The following is a 20816-nucleotide window of genomic DNA, read 5'->3' on the forward strand; positions in this document are numbered from 1 at the left end:
AATTGAAGGATTAATCTGCATTAGTAACAAATTACCTCAAGACAATAAAACTTATAGTAGAAACAGGAAAAAAACACTGTCAAAAAGTGTTTACAGCTGACAAATATAAACAAGATTTGGGAAAAACAACTGTGTTATCTTCTGCTTAGGTTACAAGAGGCAAGAGAATCATTGCCTGGTAGAGTTGGAGCAAAGCAGCTCATCTTCTACAGAGAAACATAATGGAGGACAATTTTTAAAACTGCCTAAATGACACTGGATCCTAAATACCATTTTCAAAGTAATTCTGACCTATAGGACCCTTAGGCTTGATTAAAGTGTTCAGATATACTGGGGATGAGGGGCTGAGAACATTGCTTCCCAGGGCAGCAGCAGAAATGGTATGTATTGTACTAAATGCTCCTCGTGAATTCTGAAGTGTTTATGTCCAGGATAAGTACCTAATGTTAACTTACGATTGCTCACGTAACTTTGTTGTTATAATAAATCTAATTTAACAGCACTAAAAACAACTACTACATCTCATTTATACTGGCAGAAATAGACTTGACACTGCTGATGTAGATGGTACAAATATAACCAACTGCTTGGTCAGTGAACATGTGGGAAGAAGTTCCCACCCACCACATTATCACAGAAATGTAGAGACAGTGTCAGGGAGGGAGGGAGGGAGGTAGCAAGCAAGCAAACAAGGAAGGGAAATGACCATTCTAGAGGCTGCAGGAAATAATGCACTGCTTTGTTACCACATGTCTCCATTTACACAAGTCTAATGTTGAGATTAATTCAGGTTCAGAAAATGTTCTTAACATCAATATTTAAAGTGAAAGGCAGCTACATGAGTTAAGTGTACTGAAGCTTTTTACTTCAATGAACTTAACTAAGCTGCAAGTGGAAGAATGCATTGGTTTCTCGATTGCAGTCCTGACTAAATTTGTTGAAGGTTAACAATGAAAATGAAAGAAGTATTGAAATAGTTCATCTCATCAGTTAAAGCTACCACTTTAATGCACAACAGCCTGTCTTCCTGCTTACTTTTTCAAAAAAACCAAAAATCTTTCCAAAACTGAACATGGAAACAGAAGTGAGCTCTTGCTGCTTGCACGCTTGCACAAAGTTTGACACGAAGCTTGTATGGGGCACAGCAGGTTTACAATAAACTAAGCCTAGGTGTGAAGGAACTCTGTTAGTATTTTTGGTTATTAAAGCAGTTCCTATAGTTTTGCGTGGGGAGACAGTTTTCACTCTCCCAGCTTCCCCACCAGTATAAACCATATGGTTGATCCTTCCTTCCCACTGATTTACTTCCTGGGTATTCTGTGGGGCTGTTTTTTGTTAGCCAGTGCTCCAGAAGGCTGTGCTTCCCTCCAACCTTGACTTTCTTTCTGTACCAATATTTAGCAAGAAAGGCAAGTATTTGTTCCAGTTCAGCTGCCTATTAAGAGACCCACAGAATTAAAGTTTGATGGGAACGGGCCTCTGGAGTCACACAGTCCAGCCCCTGATAAAGTCTCAACACATTCTGCAGTGCTTCTTTTCTCTAGTTTTCAGGGTAGTGTCCAATTTCAGTAGGCAAAACACCAGCACTTGAGACCCCAGAAGATATACATGTGGGAAGATCTTGGAAAAGAGTGCCACATTTCCTGAGGAAATGGATTCAAGAAGCGACCCTGGTAGGTCATTGAGGAAGATAATGAATGAGAAAAAATCCACAGCTTGGAGTAACTGCCTTAACAGATGGAAGGAGAATAGATTGTGCAAATTACTTCAGCCCAAGTCTGCTGAAGTACTGTGAGCCTAGCATAAAATTCAGGGTTACAAAGAAAGCTCAGTTGGTTAAAACTTGGTTGTAATAATGCCAAGGTCATGGGTTCAATCCCCTGTGTGGGCCATTGACTACAGTCGGACTCGATGATCCTTGTGGGTCCCTTCCAACTCAGAATAGTCTGTGATATCTACACAGAACAACAGGATGCTCTGTGAAACTTTATACTACTCAGCTTTGGATAGCAGAGAGAGGCACTCCTGACAGAATGGCCAGGTTCTCCTCTCAACACATCCAGTCATTTTCCACATACCTAAGAGCTGCTCAGTCACTCAGTTTTATCATTTGTAAAATGCATTAAGAATTTTTCATTATTAGCTGGGTGTGAAGCATAATGAATTAATGCTTGCAAAGGGTTGAATACCTTAACATAGCAGCAACCATAAACATTCAAAATAATGTTCATGAAGACCATCTCTTGCACTGGGAAGAAAACAAGTGTTATGATGGGATTTTGTAAAAGAAGATTGTAATACTTTGATGTCTTGTATTGATTTTTCCAATGTCACTCTATAGTTAATATGAAATTACTACGTAGCTGAGCATTTTGGATACCAAAAGGACTTTTTCTTTTCTTGTGAAGACTTCACGACTTACACATTCCTTACATTGCCGACATATAGAAATAAATTCCTTTTTATTTGGGGTTGCCTACTAAGACATCACAGTCATTCTTTCCCTAATTATGTTCCCCTCTCTGCTCACACGACTCTTATAGGTGTACAGTGTTGGGTTTTTTCTGAAATGAAACAGATCAACTTCCATGAGGTCTGTGGCCTTGAAAAATCAGCTGGTTTGATGAACCACAATGAAATAATTCAAACAAACTGAACAGAAAACAAACAGAGCAGGTAACAGATTTGGCTGTGTGACCTGTGCTAAAGACCTAGCTGGTGGTAAATGAAACTTTACTGGTGTTGATAGTAAAACTCCCAGTGAATAAAAAGTAGTGAAATAATTAATAACATAATTAAGTCAAGACCAGAAATTATTAATTTTCAACAAGCTTGTTTTGATATTAATCATCATGAATATGTCACAGTTAAAGATGTGTTCAAGGATCATTCAGTTTAATTCTAGCTTCTACTCTGGTCAATGAAGCAGGCAAGGAACTCCGGGCACAACACAACTCTTCATACTGAAGCATTAATCCCTCTTCACAGAATAGACAAGTGAGTGTTGCTCTTCTGAAGATGAGCTTACAAGCCACTTTATAACTATCTGCCTAATATGTTCTCTCTTTTAATAAATAGTAGAAAATTAATGAAAATTATACTATCACATAAATATGAAAATTATACTATCACATACACTTCTTTTCAATCTATGCATATTCCACCAACTGGTATATTTGCTTTGTCTGTTTGATACTGAAAAGTAATTAGAGAGAAATGCTAATAAATACTTTGAATACCATTTAATTATCTACAGTTTTTCAGACTGTCAGAAAAACAGCTTCCCTAATAAAACATACAAGTGACAAATCAAGGAAAACAAGGAGAAAAGAGCAGAGCAAAAAACAGCATCAGAAAATCCTCCCACACTTTTAGTGTGTGGAAATACTCCTTTTTTGTCCCAACCAGTTAAATGTTAAAAAGGAAAAAAAGATTGGACTGATTAGACATATTTTCCTCTAAGATGTGTGGTAACACTCAAAGGATTAAAGCATAAGCTTAAAGTTACGAAGTTTTTACTTTCTTCAATTCATGTCCTTTTATAGGGGTTTTTATCTAGTTCTAATACACTGAATCCTTAAGGGAGGGTTGAAAAGAGCAATGGAAGGCGGCGGGAGGGAGGGCAGAAAGCTTAGCAAAAATCAGGGCTGAAGTAGCCCAGTTTAGTAGCTGCTGAAAGAAAAATTATCTATACACCAAATGCACCATCATTTGACTGGAGTCAGATAGTGAGAAGGCACAGCTATACTCCAAAATAAATATATAATAAAAAAATTAAAGAGTAAGGGGATAGGGATATATTTATTCTACGAGATATAACCTATTGATTTTCCTGATTAAACATATACAGTTCAGAAGTGCTGAGCATCCATAAATGCATTCGTGGCTACAGGAGACAGGGAAGTTCTGCTCTTTTTATAATTCAGGCAATAAATTACAATATTTACTTTTATTAGCTGCTGTCAACCTGCTAGATCAGTGACATAGGCCCTCCACAACCCAAATTTCCACCAGTTTTCACACTGCTTCCTATACTTACTTCCTCCAGTGGCACCAGTTGTTTGCTTAGAGAAAACAAAACTTAAACATACTCTATGGATTGTGGTACGTAGGGTAATGTATTGCTACCTAAAATAGCTTCCATGCCACAGGAAATGGTGCTGTATAAGAAGAGCACATTGCTCTGTTAATTTCTGCTTCTGCCCTGGTTCTGCAGGGAAGCTGAGATGGTGGTGAGGTGCACTGTGAGCTGCAGTGCTGTGCTATGCTGGGCTGAGCTGGGCTGGGTTGCCTGGTGGGGGCCCTGCACTGAGCATTTGGATAGACCCACAGCCTGCACACTTCAGGGGAGAATAGTATTACTTTGTTATCTGAACACATCCCTGTGAGAGCAATAAATGTATAGTGTCTGGGCTCAAGGGACAGCACTACACTTGCTACAATAATGCAGGGAATAACTGCTTCCAAAAGCCTGTAGTGTTCACATAGCTTTTGAAAAAAAAATTACAGTGTCACACCCCAAATTCTCGATCACTTCTTTATCCTTCTCAGCACCAATAGCATCACAGGCTGATGCTAGATGGGTGCAGTGGGGAAACAGGTTAGCATCCAAACACTTAATTTTAGAAGGCTGGTTTGAGGACAGTTCAATACCTCTCTGAGAAACTTTTCTGACACTGCATCCCAGTGTCCAATGCTGCAGCACACAGGAGGATGTTATTGGGTCCTTCTCATAAGCCAAGCAGCTTCACTGAAGTCTATATCTCTTGGAGCTCTTGGAAAGTGTTTTCTAGGGACTCAATTCTTTAGCAGTCAGGAGATTTCTTTTACTTTCCAATTGCATTTCATGATGAATTTGTTCTTACTTGCTCTTGGGAAAACATTATTCTTTAGCTGAAATAGCTCCTTCTTTCTGTGGTGTTTTTCCCTATGATGGTATAGGCACAATACCAATTTTGGACTATTATTGCACTAATAAGCATCTTCAATTAATGGATTTCCCCTACAACACTGTATCAAACACTCTTATAATGGAGGCGAATGAGATCTATCAGAAAAAGATGGCTATCTCATAAAGTAAAATAATGGATCAATCTATCATTACTGAGTTTTGGTAAATTTCATTTGTTTCATCTAACTTTTCATTTATCTCCATGTATAAAAAACAAATTAGCACAGTTTCTGATATTGATTTCATTTAAACTACCTCTAGAAGAACTTGCAGGACACTCAAAGTCTAAACAACAGCAGGGAAAATTGTAACTTCGGTCTACCTAATCAAATGCAAAGGAAAAGATGAATTCATAGCTATTACTCTGTGTCAATTGATAAACTTGTGGCTGTTTCTGGTGAGCTTCCACCTCTGAAGAGCAGTCATTTCAAAACTGTTTCACACATGAATTTTTTAAACCAGCTTCAGCACACATTCAGAACAAAGCAAACATCCCAAACTGGTCATAATCAAAACACTGCAAAATGATACAGAAGAAGCAAGAATAATGCCATAGCACCTATATGCATTTGTTTTCTTTTCTTTCCAGGAGAAAAGAGAGTTTTTTGAGCTAATAAGAATACAAGACATCCACAGCCAGTTATTAGTGGAACAAGAGTCAGCAATGCTGTTGTAAAGAAGACAAAAGAACCACTGAGGTTCTGTGAAACATTCAGAGATCTGCATAAAATACATACTTTTAAATCTATCTTTTGAAAAAAAAAAAGAAAAAAGTATATTTCTAAGTTTCTCTAGGAGAATCTCTCTAACATCTGAAAATTGCTGCTTTGTTTCCTAACAGGAATTATGTTAGTAGCTAGGAAGATGTTTCTTCTAAAATGCCCCTGCTTTTCTGAGCTTGTCCTGCCCTGTTTCTGTGCAGGAGAAATATTCATGGCAACCATGCAAAAAGTAAAGGACTGTAAGAAGAAAGAGAGAATAACCTAGGGGCCAAATTCTATTTCTCATACTGCCTGGAGTAGCTAGTTTGCCATAGCTGATGCAATGAAAGCCATCAGGCAATCATTACACATCTAGTTTTCTATCAACCCTAAACTACTGAAAATAGTATTTTTATCTGAGGGATCTAATCCCTCCTACAGCCAACCCTCCAATAAACAAACACAAATTTTCCACTACCATGAGCACGCCAAAAGACCACCAGTCAGCACTCTGCGTGTGTCCTCGTCGGTTGACCACCTCTGGGGCCATATACTCTATCGTCCCGCAGAACGAGTATGCTCTCTTGTCATGGTCAATGGCTTCTTTACTCAGACCAAAATCTAAACAAATTGAAACAAAAAAGACTTGTCAGGTCTATAAAAATGATTATTTGTGCTTTTTCTCACTTCATTCGTTTGAACAAAATACACCAAGCAGCTGGGGAAGCACCCTTCTTTCTGTGTGCAGAAAGGCTACAAGCACTTGTGTGCTGAAGCCCTGCCTATGTGGAGCGCCTGGTAGGCATTTAATACACCCTGAATTAGGTATATCATTTTCTTTGTTCTGAATGAGGTTCTGCCCAAAAGAAGAAGAGAGATTTTAAACAAGCAGAAATATACAGTTCAGGTTTGGTGAAGGCACTGCTGGCAAGGATTCTTGCTCAGATAAATAAAGTATTAGCAACAATAATCCCAGATGACACCAGTGAAAAGGATAGCTAGATAGCACCTCCAGGGGAGCAAAGGGATGTCTTTCCAGGCATCCTCTACTTGAAGTAAGCAGTCATATTGGAAGCATCCTTTCACCTACAGTGGTAGGCAGCCAAGCCTGCATACTTCACATCAGTCAAGAGTACAATTTTACCAAGAAAAAGCTATGTTCTCCATGTGCTGTGCAGCATGGGGGGTTGAAAATTGTCAGAAGACCAAGATGCATGGAACATTCTGCAGAAAAAAATAACTGGCTCATAGACATAAATTTTTTTCTTCCTCACATACCTGTTATCTTAATGTGACCTTCTTCATCAAGAAGAATGCTATAAGGCAAAACCAAAAACAACAATCACTCATTATGCAGGCATAAAGTGCAGTTAACAAACATGGAGAAAATATGTTTAAGCAGGTACGGAGATATGAAGACACAAATAATTATGTAAACCAACTGTTAGAGGATTCTGTGGCTCCAGAAATAAAAGCGAGCCTCAAAAATCTGCCTGATCTTATGTCTGAAGCATGCATAGTCTGAGGCAGTTGCATGAGGAACCTCCTCTTTACTCCATAGGATGCTCAAGGTCGGCATGCATACAGAGCTCAGAAAGAACACAGTGTTGAAAGCCAACAACTGCAGAGTGTATGCTTCCAGCAGCAGAAGGAGCTACAGGTTGTCTGCTTATCATAATAAAAGGCAATCACACCAATAATCAGGGCTTGGACTAACTGGATCTAAAATTAACTTCAAAGGCTCATGCTGAAGTAATAAATGTGATCGTAGAGCACAATGACTAGTCACAGCCTAACTACATGGATTTCAGCCTCTGCTAATTTATTCTGTTCAGAAGCACAAATCAAAATTCAGCCTGGAAGCCAACTTCAAGTGTTCTCATGTTTGCCACCTGAGAATGTATTTTATTCTCACAAAGGCACTCCAACATTTCTGTGAGAAAAATGGCTGTAGTGCTAGTTTTGGTGGAAAAAAATAATGACTTTTGGTAAGTAACTACTGACAGTAATGAAGGTGGTGTTTCTTCAGTTCTAGGTAGACTTAGCATATTTCACTTTTTCAAACGGTCTAGCAAGGTGTTAGCTATTTTTATATTCCTCTTGTCTTACAGAGTCACTTTCATCCAATTATTCAGGCAGAAAATAGGACAGAAGTGAACCAAATATAATGGGCTACACTTTTATGAAAGGTTGTGTCTGAAACATAATTGAAAAAAGATGATCTTCCGTCATTCATTTATGTGTTCAGAACAAACTGTTGTTGTGCAATTCATCAAACAAAGGTCAGAAGCTGAGTCACTACTATGTGTTCAATAATTAAAGATTTTTCTTTTTAATAAAAGCATCTTTACCTTTACTTTTTATCCACAGTTTTCTTGAATAGGCATAATTTTTAAGCACTAGCCTATAATAAGCACGTTAAAATGTGTTTTTGTGATCGCAGCCCCTAAACCTATGCTTCAGAAGAGCACTGAATAAAACCTCTGTCACTGGGTGAGTGTAAACTCCCCAGATTTGGGAGCTCACAAAAATAATCCAAAATTTTACCCCATACCCAGGAATCTCCAATGAATAACAATGCAATTCACACGTTGTGGGAATTTCCCCACAAACATCAATTTTGTATTTCACAGATTTCATATTTCATAATTTTCACCTGAAAATCCACGCTGTCTCATGCATATTTCATGTATATTTTCCATACCTTCACCCTGATTAGCAGGTTCATACCTTGCCCTCATTAAAGGGATGGAGGCAACACTAACACACCTATCACACTATTTTAGACTATACTGTTTTAGATTGAGTCAGAATCACATGGCAACAGACTTTCTCACTCTGAATGTGTGAGCAGCAAAATGAATGGACCATGGTTGCCAATGGATGTGTATTCTATATCCCCTAAAACCTGATCTACAGTTTCCTCCTCTGTCTCATGTTCCCTAACCACCCTTATACCATGCCCTCAGCTGCTGGCAGCTTCCTCTGTGGCCCCTGGCAGCACCCTTTGGGCAGCTGGGTGCTTCCACATTTGCCATCTGCCACCACAAATAATGTTACAGTTACTAATCAAAGATTGTATTTGATGTAAAAAGAAAATAATATGCTAAAGGAAAGGAAAACAAAGACAACTGTTGCATTGAATTATCTTAGAATGTTGTTAAGAAGCAAAGAACAAAATACCTGCTTCTAAGCATGCAAATTAAAACAACACACAAATAGTTTTCCTTTGACTGTAGAAGCAAACTTACTAACTGATCATACTCTGTGTAATCCCTTTTTATCTTTATCATTTTACAGTTCTCTTTTATCTCAATATGTTCATAGTAGAAATTCTACTGTAACAATCACATTTACTTTAGCTATGATTTGCAGGATAAGATAATCTGCAATAAACTAGTATTCTGTGAGAGGGAAAAAATAACCAGACATTGTAAACGTGATTCAGGCTTGAGAATAATCTTTCCTCTAAATTAATGTTTTAAAATTATAAAAACATAAAATGCAGACTACTTTTAAATGATAAACTAGGCTATAATTCCACTGATAACCTTTCACTTTGAGATTTTTCCATTTTATTTGTTCAGTTTAAGATTTGAGTGATTTTACAGGATACTTGTATTGCCAACCTGCTCTTCAAAACAGTAACAACAGCTATTTGGTGAAAAGATACCAACACCATAAAAAACGAACCACACAAAGTCTTGGAAAAAAAGTTTTCACAAAATAAGGTAATCTGTTAGAGAAGAGGAAACTGAGGGGAGACTTCACCACAGTCTACAGGTTCCTTACGAGGGTAAGTGGAGGGACAGGCACCAATCTCTTCTTTCTGGTGGTAAGACCCAAGGTATAGGCTGAATATCAGGAAAACCTTCTTCACCCAGAGGGTGGTGGAGCACTGGAAGAGGTGCCTAAGGGAAGTGCTCAAAGCACCAAGCCTGAGAGTTCAAGAAGTATTTGGACAATGCTCTCAGACACATGGTATGATTCTTGGAGTTGTCTTGGGGATATTCTTTTATTCTATGATTGAACATTCTAGCACCAAGATCATCCCACAAACATTCAAACTGCTTCACTGACCACTTTAAAGGTGCCCCTTGAGAAAAAGAAGGCTGAAAATCTCTGTGCCAGAGGCTAGGCACATAACTTAGTAGCAGGGGAATGACCTACTCCAAGTTACCAGGGAATTTCAAAGTACAGCAAGGACTGCCAACTCTGCAGTAGCTTTCTGCTGCAACTTTATCACTGGGATAAAAAACTTTTGTTATGAATTGTTGGCATTGTTTTACATCATTTCTTAAATCAAGGCCAGAGCAGTTCTCTCCCATTTATCTCTCTCTTTATATTTGGTTTTAAGTCATATCTTTTGGGCTTCACTTTGAGCTCCAACATACCCAAATGAATGTGAAGTTCTGCAGCTGAAACTCCAGGATTGGGGGGGGGGGGGGGGGGGGGATTTCTGTTTGTTTGTTTTTAATGAACTGAATTTTTGTCTAAGTCAGTACAGTTTTGCAGAAGATTCAACCCACACTTTATGTTTCTCAGAAACTGTACAGCTGAATTTGCACCATGGAAAGAAAGCTGAAACTTCATAAAGAGTGTTTCATGTGATTGCAGGTTTTGTTAAGAAACTCCCAGATTAAGCAGTAAAATATCCACCAAAGAGTTGAAGATTCACACAAATTTTCAGCATTTTGTGACATTTCAGTGTTTGCATGAGCCTATACTATCTCACATGACCCCATGCTATTTCACCATGCTGAACACAAACTCCTCTCTGTTGTAGCTTTGTTGACACCATAAAGTCCCAAAAAGGGACTGCTTACTTTGATGTAAGTTGTGGTCTGTTTTTCACCATAAGCCTTTGTCCTTCACTGATTTCTCCGATCTCTCTCTACACAGGGCAGCTACATTAATGAATGAATTGCCGTGGTTTGTAACATGCTCCATTAAATACTGGTGTTTGGGGTTTGTTAGAATATTCAGAAGTTATTTGAGCGGTGATATGAACTGTCCGTTGTACAGACAATTGAGGACCTTACAATGTACATGCTCCTTATTAATCAAAGCCCCTCTGACCGAACTGTATCAAGGTGCATCTGAGTTCCTGAAAAGGGAAAAGGCAAAGATATAATAAAAGTCTGGGATTTTTCAGATAGTAGAGTTACTTCCAAGTCACTCATACCCTTAAACCACAGCATAAGAAATAACATAGGCATCATATACTACTTTGTAAGTTCACATTTTCCTATGCTAACGTATTTACTAAATTTAACAGCCTGACCCTGCAGTTCTTAAATAAAAATATGCCTCCCCATGTAAGTAACTCAATGGCTCTCAGTGTGACTGAGCAGTACCTTGTTTCACAAAGGATGACACTGAAACCACCAAGATAACTCAATGAGAAGAATTTGGCTGCAACAATTAAAGGAAGCATCTGGCTTGCCTTTTTCAAGTAAGTACAGCTGACTTTAGAACTAGTCCCAGTTGCACATAGAATTAATTCATAACTTTGATTTGCTAACATGGATTTTTGCTCAGGAAAGCTTAAAAAAAAGTGCTGAACCTTAAATTTTAATGTACTGAAGGTTCTTTCAAGTGCTATTTTCTAATTTTTTTTTTTTACATAAGCAATTGTGATGAGCTTCATTTTAGGATACTTAAAGAGCTGACTGGTGCAATCTCAAACCGATTAGTGGCTAGTTTTGGAAGCTTATGAAGCACAGCAAAAACACTGAACAATTAAAGGTCAGATGCAGTGTCTATCTTTAACAAAGCAGGGGAGAGAGAATTGGGAAATTACAAACTAATTAGTTTATCTCAGTTCTGCAAATCTGATAGAGTAATCTTCGTGCTCTAATCAGACTGGTAATGCTTCTTCTGTGTGTGATTCTTCACGTTGCACTTCAAAGGAGATAGCAATAGAAACAAAACATGAGGAACAAGAATGATTGAGCACCTATAAAGACTGATTACTGAAGAAGAGTTCAGTAGCTGGATAGTTTAGGGTACAGATGTGTTTGCAATCCCCTGAGGCTACTGCTGAGAGCAGGCAGGGGAGTCTAGGAGGACAGGCTAAGGAGCAGTGGTCTGTAACAGCAGCAAAGCAATTTCAGATTAGCTATTTGGAGCAACTTTCTATATGTTCTTTCTAGGCCTCCTCCAACAGCTATTATAAGACTAGGTTGGCAACACACCTGTAATGGCCTTGATATATTTGACCTAGCTCAGAGGCAAGGGGAGGATAAGAACGTCCTGGGATGGTCTTAAATTTCTTTGTCTTGTTTAGAAAACTATTCTTTCCCACATAGAACTCCAAACTTTAGCAATTTCTCTCACTTGAGAATAGTTCTTTTATTCTGCTGTTTCTATTTATGTTAATGTAAGCCTTAAGTTCCAGTGAAATCACAGTCTGTTATGTTCTGCTGTCCTAGGTATGACTACACATAAGCTTTGCACTAACAGAGCTATTTTTAAAGGATGTCGTTTTCAATCAGATGCCCTGCTTTATCTCCAGGTATGAACTTCTGGGTCATCCCTTTTCCTGTACAACAGTAATATTCATGTAAACTAATTTTATACTATGGCAATTGTATCCAAATGAAACTGTATTCTGGTACCCATTTATTTGTACTTAAAAGATTGTAAACTATATATACAAAAGTTACGAAATATAAGAGTGAGGGCTGCCATTCACTGTATAAAGGTCTTCAGTTACATGATAATACTTTTAGTTTTCTTCCAGAGAAATCTTGTCTCAGTTGGCAGAGTGTTAACACTTGGGGATTTTAGCAGAGTGATACAGTGAAAGGGAAGGCTGGTTTTAGCTCAGAAAAAAATACACAGGAAGTTGGATTCCATCTTCTTGACATGCTTCTATTTGACAATGGCAAATTAGTGACACCTTCCTTTCTCAGGTGAGCTCTAATTTCTTGATTCACTGATCCCTGATTTGAAGAACTGCAGCTTGGTCTGCAGAAATTTAGCACTGTCACTTGCAACTGGAGTCACTGAGAGATGTGCTTTGAAATGCAAAGTGATGCTTCATGCTGAGAACTCTGAAAAATCCAGTTCTCAATATCTCAAATACAGTGAATAGTTTTGACACACACTTAATTTTCTCCTTAGTTTCTAACCTAAAGCAAAAAATTACAACATGTCCCTATAAATGTAACAGCATTTTTACTTATACTCAAATATACAAGCTCATGTCTGGATACCTTCTAGTAACAGACTCATATATCATGTGTTAGCTTGAAAATCAATTTCATCTAACATCAGAGAGAAAAGTCATGAATGATTCATACTAATGCTCACTGGAATCAAGTTTAAAACTGGAAACCTATAACTGGAGTTATTCTATTATGTACATGCTTGTTGATGCTAGATGGATAAAACAGCAATTCAGAATGAAGCTGAAACTAAAGAGCTTCTGGCAGATGATGCAACAGTATATGGCTGTGACAGCTGTGGTGTGATGGCTGCCTACCTGCATTGCATATGAGTAACAAATTGGTACTTTACTCCCTCCAGTTGTTTAATTTGAAGGATGACTTCCCATATTTGCCAGAGACTCTAGGTTTGAGTTTTGGTAGCATAAATGGACAAGATTGGAAAATTTGGTCACCTGCAAAAAAGATTCTAGTCCAAAAGAATGAGAGTTCTTGTTATGTACATCTGTTGAATTTATATAGTACTACTACTAGTATTATTTTTCTAATCAAAACACAAAGTTGAATTTAAAATTTACATCACATAGAATGTAATGTAGATAAATAGTCTCTTCCCCTTCAACTTCCCACCATCAAAGTCCACCTTCTGTCACTTTTGGTCTCTTGTCCATGAGTGTGAAAGCAATAATACTATTTTGAAGAAAGACCTGCAGATTTTTCAATTTGATGTCTCAGAAGAAAAAGGCTGTTTGCTGGTAGACTTTGAAAGCGTAAGCAACTGACAAACAGACTGCCCTTAGTGGTCATCTTTTACAAATGGTGGTGACTATTACATTAAAAAGGTTGGTAACTTCTAAATGTTACAGCCTGCTTTATTTGAGCCAGCATAGCAGATGCAGGCAAAGCACCAGGCAAAGGAGATGGCATAAAACCAGTATCATGCTACTCCCAGTACTAGCACTGAGGGTGTCATTTGCTCTTCTGATGTACTGCAAATAAAAATGAGAATAGAAAATGCTCCATAGCACCACATTAGGAGTAGAAAATTGCTGTAAATATAAGTAAGAATAAAATATTTGGAAAGTACTTTGTATAGTTAATAAAAGTGTTTTAAAAATCCTGATTACCTTGTCTCTTGTGAGCTAACAGGCACGCTACTTTTCAGACATGCTCATTTCCTTTAGGTAAGGGCTACAACAAAACTGAATGGTGCCACAGCATGTTTCATATGAGCTGGAAGTGGAGTTGCTTTGAGCAGTTTACCCTGCATCAAGGGGAAGGCCAGATTAAATGCTGCAAACAGAGAATGATGCTACTGAAGCTAAAGGCACAGGGATCTGAATCCTGTGCTGAGACCATTCATGAAAGTGAAGGCCAGGCACACAGAGGTTCCATTATACTGGAGCACAATCAAAATATTTGGCCTCATGCTAAAATGGTATGCCAGGAAGACCCTACTGCTGTTAGTGAGGGTCTTGTGTAGAGTCTCACACATAAGAAGGAAGCCGAGCATCTGGCACCTTCTGATTTAGTGGAGTGACAAGGAACAGAAATAACCTAAAAGTTCACATATTTATGTTTCAGTTTGCTTTTTCTTGTTAACTTACTTTTCTGGTTTTAGATCCCTGTAAATAATTCCAAGACCATGGAGATGGTCTAATGCCAAGGCCAGCTCAGCTAAGTAGAACTTGACATCCTCTTCTGTAAACATCACCTAGAGAGAAGGAATAGAAGAACACGTCTATTTAATGGACAGCGGTGGGCTGGCTTGTGTTAAACAGACACTTGGGAATACTGGAAGGACCATCATATCAGGTTCAATTTTCCATAATTTGACCAAACTCACATGAAATTTCTTACCAGATTCTCCTTATAAAACAAAACTTGATCTGTTAAGTACTGTTGTTCCTTAAAATATGCTGCTCTCATTCATGTTTGATCTGTTTAGATAGCATCATGTCATAATAATATAAACATAGTTCTCATTCCTTCGCATTTGTAAATGAATGGCAGAATTAAATATATTCAGAACAGTCCTTATTGTTTTCATATCCCTTAATTTGCTAAAATCTTGGCATTTGGTTACCAAATTCCCAGGAAATGCATGGGAAAACATTTTAGGGGAAGTGAAATGATTCCAAATCTGAGCAGAAGACACAGCATAAAGAGACTCTGAGATGGATTTAAAACCCCATACAACGAGGGTTCCAGGAAGTTGAGAGCAGATGCCCTAAGCAGTGATGTATTGTCTAACAACCAGAGCCTGATGAGGTGTCAGCTGAGGGCAGTTTTTCTATACCTGATACGGATACTGCTAAAACTGAAAGCCCTGGTTTTGGTGAGAAGAAACTTCTGTATTCAAAAAACCACTAAGCTCTGAAAAATTCACATGGCAAGAAATCCCTTTGGTTCAACTTTCATTATATCTTAAATGTTCTCTTTAATTAAATTTCAATATGAACAGAGATAATAATGCAGAAAGAGAAGTTGATATACTGGATACACAAGTGTGAATACTATGCATGAAAGAAGTAAAATGAGTCAGCTCAATACAAATTTACTTGTCATATGGAAATGTAAATACTACAGTAGAAGTTGCAGAGCTTGATATTAAAATTGAGTCTCTCATCTCAGAAAGGAGCAGACAAAATACTTGAGTGCTCTGAGAAGTCCCAGACAGCTGAGAGAAAAAAGACATGATTCAGAGAACAGACGTCACATAATTTAATTAAGAATTTCACTGCAAAGACTAGAAATAGAAACACAAGCAAAATAATAAATAAATACACAAGCAAAAACCGTGATTAAAAATTTAATTGTACTAAACATAAAAATTCATTAGTTTTCAAAATAAATCTAAATTATTTATAAGGTTTTAAATAAATAATGTAGGGAAGAAATTAAATCAATAGAAAAATCTATTCTATACAGATATAGTTAAAGTCAGATGTCTCAGAGAGACAGAGCAAGAAATAGACAAGCTTTGAATGCATCCATGCAATATATGTATATGGGATCCAACTCAAAGTCCACTGAAATCAATACCATTCAAGCAAATCTATAATAACAAATTGCAAACAGTACGAGTTTTCCCAGAACTTCTTCCCTTGTAATACCTTGCCACTAAATAGCTGCAAAAGTGAGAGGCAAAGTGAGCTGCAACCACTGGAAAAAAAGAAGCAAGTTTTTAGTGTTAAGAGGACTCACTCTTGATAATATAAAGCAGAATAGTCAGTGAATTGGACTGAAAAAGCTTTGGGCAAAATGTGAAGCTTTAAAGAAGCTCAGAGTCTGAGTTCTCTGATTGTACAGAACAGGGACTTGCCCTTTGTAGGCAAGAGTGATGCTTTCTCTTTTCCACGAAACCAGAGAGGCCCTTGCTGAGATGGTAACATTGCCTGACAATAAAAGCCTGGTCTCATGACAAACAGCACAATGACATTTTACTTTTTTAAAAATATTTTTCCTCATACTAAAAATAACTGCTACCATGTACTGAGTCCTTATACAAGTATCATTACTCAGCAGTGTAATTAACCTGTTGCCAATGTCTTCTTGCTTTAGCAAATAAGCCTTGAAAGCCAATACTCAGGGCCCCAAGCTGTGGTGCCCACAGCAGACTGCAGCATGTCTGCAAACTAGGAACTGAATTGGGTGGGGAAAGGCTAGGGAACTTTTAACTAAAAATACTGTTTCCACAGCCTTTTTAGTCCATTAATAACTCCCCAAACCCAAGGAGAGCAACAGAGCTTCCCCTCAAGATGGCATGTGAAAGGTCCCCTAACTTTAAAGACTGGGATAAGTGGTTGTCTGCACCCCTGTCTCCACACCCTAAAAAGTGACCATGGGCTGGAGACATTGTGCTGGGCACAGAAAACATCAGGGCACAGACAATTCCGGGGCAGCCAGTCTGCCTCACGGGAGCCTCCTGCACTGCCCACAGGATGTCTCTGAAGCTGCTGGCTTACAGAGGTGTTCGGGGATGCAGGAAAGAGCTAAAGAACCTAGAAAGCCTACTGCAGCTGATCTGTATGGGCAGTAGTGAGACTCGAGTTCAGGCCATCCTCTGGCTGCCATTTCCTCCAGCAGTAACAGCCCTGGGCAGGGGAGGGGCGAGAGACTGGGGAGGTGATGGAAGCAGCAGCTGCTCCTGGCAAGCAAGAGAAGAGTGGGTGAGACAACCTCCCAGCCCGGGGTGGTGTGCGTCCCCTGACCTGCTCCCAGCAGCTGCTGCAGGAGATGGCTCTCTCCCCATTGCTGCAGTAGCTGACCCTGACCCATGGCCATCTCTTCTCTCTGCAGGCAGTGTGTGTGTTTTTCCAGTGGTTCTGTGCTCACACCCAGGGCAAAAGGTATTGGGGATTGATTTCTCAGACTATTTCACATTACATACAAGATCTATTTTGAAAGCAATGAGTCTGGGGGTTATTTTGCTATGGGAATGGCTTAGCAGTGATGTAGTTTTCTCTGACAGTGATGCCTACATGGTATCTGCTGCATTACCTATGATATAATTCAAATATAAGAACCCACTTGAATATGCAAGATGAGATAGCTCTATTACACACATATAGGACTATTCTCAAGGTCATTTTTCATCCCCACTAGCTCAGAAATCCAAGACAATCTTTAATTTCCAAGTTAAAGGTCTATCAGCTTACCTCTTTGGAGAGTCTGGTGAAGAGGTCTCCGCCCCGCAGGAAATCCAGTATTAGGTACAACTTTCCCTCTGTTTGAAATGCTACATTAGAAAAGGATGGAGATGTTGGCAGTTTGAATCAAGATAAAGTCTCCAAAGAGTAAGTTTTGTGGACTAGGCATTGCTTCACTGTCATTTCAGAAATTTGAGAACTGAAAATATTTGTTTCTGTACAGACCTAAGCAACTGAGCTTAAGACTATGGGAAAAAAATGGCATCGTTGAGAGACAACTGTGCATTGCTAACATACTCGTTTCCCTGGTAAGCACCCATGTATTAATAGTGCTTCTCACTACCCAAAATACCAGGATTCATTGAGGGCTAGGCATGGAAAAAAGCTCCCAAGTTTGCATGAGATGAGAGCCTGCACAACAAAAATGTCCTCAGAATACCCTTTATAGTAATAATGGGGCTCCTGAGGCAGCTGGTGAGGAGGTAACTCCAGCAAGGCACCACATTCATATACACACATATACAAGTTTGGACTGGTACTGATTATTAAAACCAGTTTTTATTTAGATTCTCTTCTTTCTAAATGACATCTGACAGCAGGTAAGGGGGTTGGCAGGCATATACCCAGCATCTACTCCACCAGCAATAACTGTCATGTCTGACTTTATGGCAAATTTATTTTGATGTAGGAATGGCTAAAACTTACACTGAAATTCTCCTTTAGCATAAATGAAGAATTTCACACAGGTAGCCTTTATTCCTTTGTTAGAAACAGAGCTAGAAGTAGGCAGGGAGGATCTGTATGAAATTGTAACACATCTGGTTACAATTCTCCAACCAATTTAAGAACAAGCATGAATTATATTTTATTATAGTTACCATAATGAAGCTTGACTATGAAAGGATGGTTCACTTCTGCCAAAATATCTCTCTCCATTTTTGATCGCACCCGATCTCGAACTATAAAGAAAGAACAATAAGAACAGTGACATATTGGGAAGCAGCATTGTCACTGGATACAGTGATCTGGATTCAGCTTCTCACTCTGCTGATGGCTTGTGGTGTGAACTTTGGCAAATCACACCACTTGAGTATCCACTTTTTCTGCCTGTCTTGTCTGTGTAGTAAAAGTAAGTTCTTCAGGAAGGCTCTGTGTCTTCCTCTGTGAAGAAGTGCCCTAACTAAAAGGACTGCAGCATTACAACAGGAAGGCTATTATACTTCACAGAAGAGAATGTGAAAATGAAAACTATATAAAGTTAATAACTTTATTTCATGTAAGATTAAACAGAATGTACCAGTTCCAGAGCAAGTTGGATTAATCTTGTGCAAATTAATTTACTGTATTTTGTTTATGACGTAACACTGAATAGCACTCTCTCGAAGTGATCTATATGTAAAATATTTAAAATTTCCAATAAACCACCCTAACAATCAATAGTAAGAAAAAATATTGAATAAAAATAGTAAGTAACTACTTAATTTTTTTTGTGTATGTAGAGGTTGTGTGATAGCAGTGAGAAAAATACTATTTGTGGTTAAGATGAATTGAGTAAGGGAAATCACAGTTACAGGAGTGAGTTAAGTTCAAGCTAAAAAAAACTAATGCTGAAGATTTCATAGTAAAAGTATTTAGCAGAATGTTCAGGCACAAAGGAGAATTCAAGTTCCCACATTATCAAATCTTGATCTTAAATATACATTTTCCAGTCAATCACTACTGTATTGAAAGTATTGAAATTTTCTTCTTTCTTTGCATTACACAATGCCAATACACTTTTAAGATGAAAGCATCTACAGAAGATGTTATGAAATTATTTTAGGTAGCAAAGCATGAGATCTCAATGAGATTCTGTCACTGCCTGCATATGTTGTTGAGCTGCTGAGAAGCTGAGTAGTCTCAGCACCTGAGTAATGAATATACATAATGAAATCACATAGTCTGTTGCCGTACTTCACAAATTGATGCACAGAAATAGTTCTATGCCAGCTGATCTGAAAATCTTAAATAGGACTGGAGAGATACTTGGATTTCTTGCTATTTTAATGATTTACTTAGGTCAATAGTGATGTAAGCTTTACTAGCTCATTCAGCCTAAGCTACCTTGTAGATAAAATTCAAAACAAAGGGAATCTCAGAATCTTAATCTTATCTCCCAAGTGAAAATCACACATCATACACTCACAAAATGCTTAACCTATGTGAAGACAGACCATTTCTTATGCTGTAGATCAGTGATGATCCCAGGCAAGAATTCTTGTTGGATAGGTGGGCATTGCGGAACACTCTACATGGGATGTTTCCCTTTAAGTTTGGTTAGTTAGCCTAGCAAAGTGCCTGCCTGCATTTGCACTGCACAGGTATGAGAATAGGCTGTCAGAACAGCAGCATGCCCTTCTCTCACCATCATTTCAACCTCTGAAGAGTGCAAGGCCCAACTATGCAGCCAGGTGCCTGGCCAAAGCCCCCTGCCCTGTGCTCTGCTCTCTGCTGTGGTGGTTACAGACTGTAGACCTGTCAGGGTGCCACATCACCCCTTCTCCCCACTTGCACACAGAAGGCATGCCAAAAAAGAAAAGGTGATGTCACAGAAGGCATCTCGTTCTCCAGAGTCATGGCTCTGAAACCACCCTGAAACTAATTTCTTCAGGAGCTGCTCTAATCACTACCTTCAGTGTGGCTGCCAAAAAAAATAATTGGAACCTGTAATCAGGATTGTAGCTTGGCATGTATGTTGCTGCCCCACTCTGCCCATCTTTACAGCATCAAATACAGTCTGATTCAAATTCTCTGAGGGCAAAAGCTATGTAGGCTCAGATTTTTATGCAGTCCTACCGCCAAAGAACCTAAGAATCATATTCTCTAGAAAAGCAAAACTGTTGCTTTCTCCCACTGTCTTTTTACTCTGTAACTTCCATATGGCTGGGCCACATCTAATTTTAACCTCAGAAGCAGCCTCCCCAGAGGCATCTACCTGCTTCTACCAGCTAACATAAAACAGGGCACCATGAGAATACTTACCTGTATGACTAAAATGCTCACTGGGAATAGTGCTCAACTGCTAAAATCTTGACCCTGGAATTTGGTTTTAAAGCTGTGGTTTGCCGCCTATCTTTAAATTATATATCAGACAGAAACAGAGAACCCAGCCTGAACTAATGAACACAAATCCATGAAGAATTTTTGTATGATCTTGGAGAAATTAACTCTCATGGAAACAATCTCTGGTGATCACCAGACAGAAGAGACTACAATGGTGGAGCCTGTAACAAATACAGGAAGTATCTGCCACCCAAAAATACAACCAGTACCCATTTCCAGATATTAGTGTGGTATGAAA

General features: G+C 38.6%; 1 protein-coding gene across 1 annotated transcript in view; it reads right to left on the minus strand.

The window, feature by feature from the left end:
• RPS6KA2 (ribosomal protein S6 kinase A2) overlaps nt 1–20816 on the minus strand; it is a 167618-nt gene that overhangs the window by 57257 nt on the left and 89545 nt on the right. Inside the window, exons 4-8 of the mRNA XM_071549435.1 lie at nt 18355–18435; nt 17486–17565; nt 14432–14538; nt 6931–6968; nt 6131–6273 (exon numbers count right to left, since the gene is read on the minus strand). Of these exons, the coding sequence (XP_071405536.1) occupies nt 6131–6273; nt 6931–6968; nt 14432–14538; nt 17486–17565; nt 18355–18435 (449 nt within the window). The remainder of the gene's footprint in view (nt 1–6130; nt 6274–6930; nt 6969–14431; nt 14539–17485; nt 17566–18354; nt 18436–20816) is intronic.

This window comes from Pithys albifrons, chromosome 2, assembly GCF_047495875.1.
Source record: "Pithys albifrons albifrons isolate INPA30051 chromosome 2, PitAlb_v1, whole genome shotgun sequence".
NCBI lineage: Eukaryota > Metazoa > Chordata > Aves > Passeriformes > Thamnophilidae > Pithys > Pithys albifrons.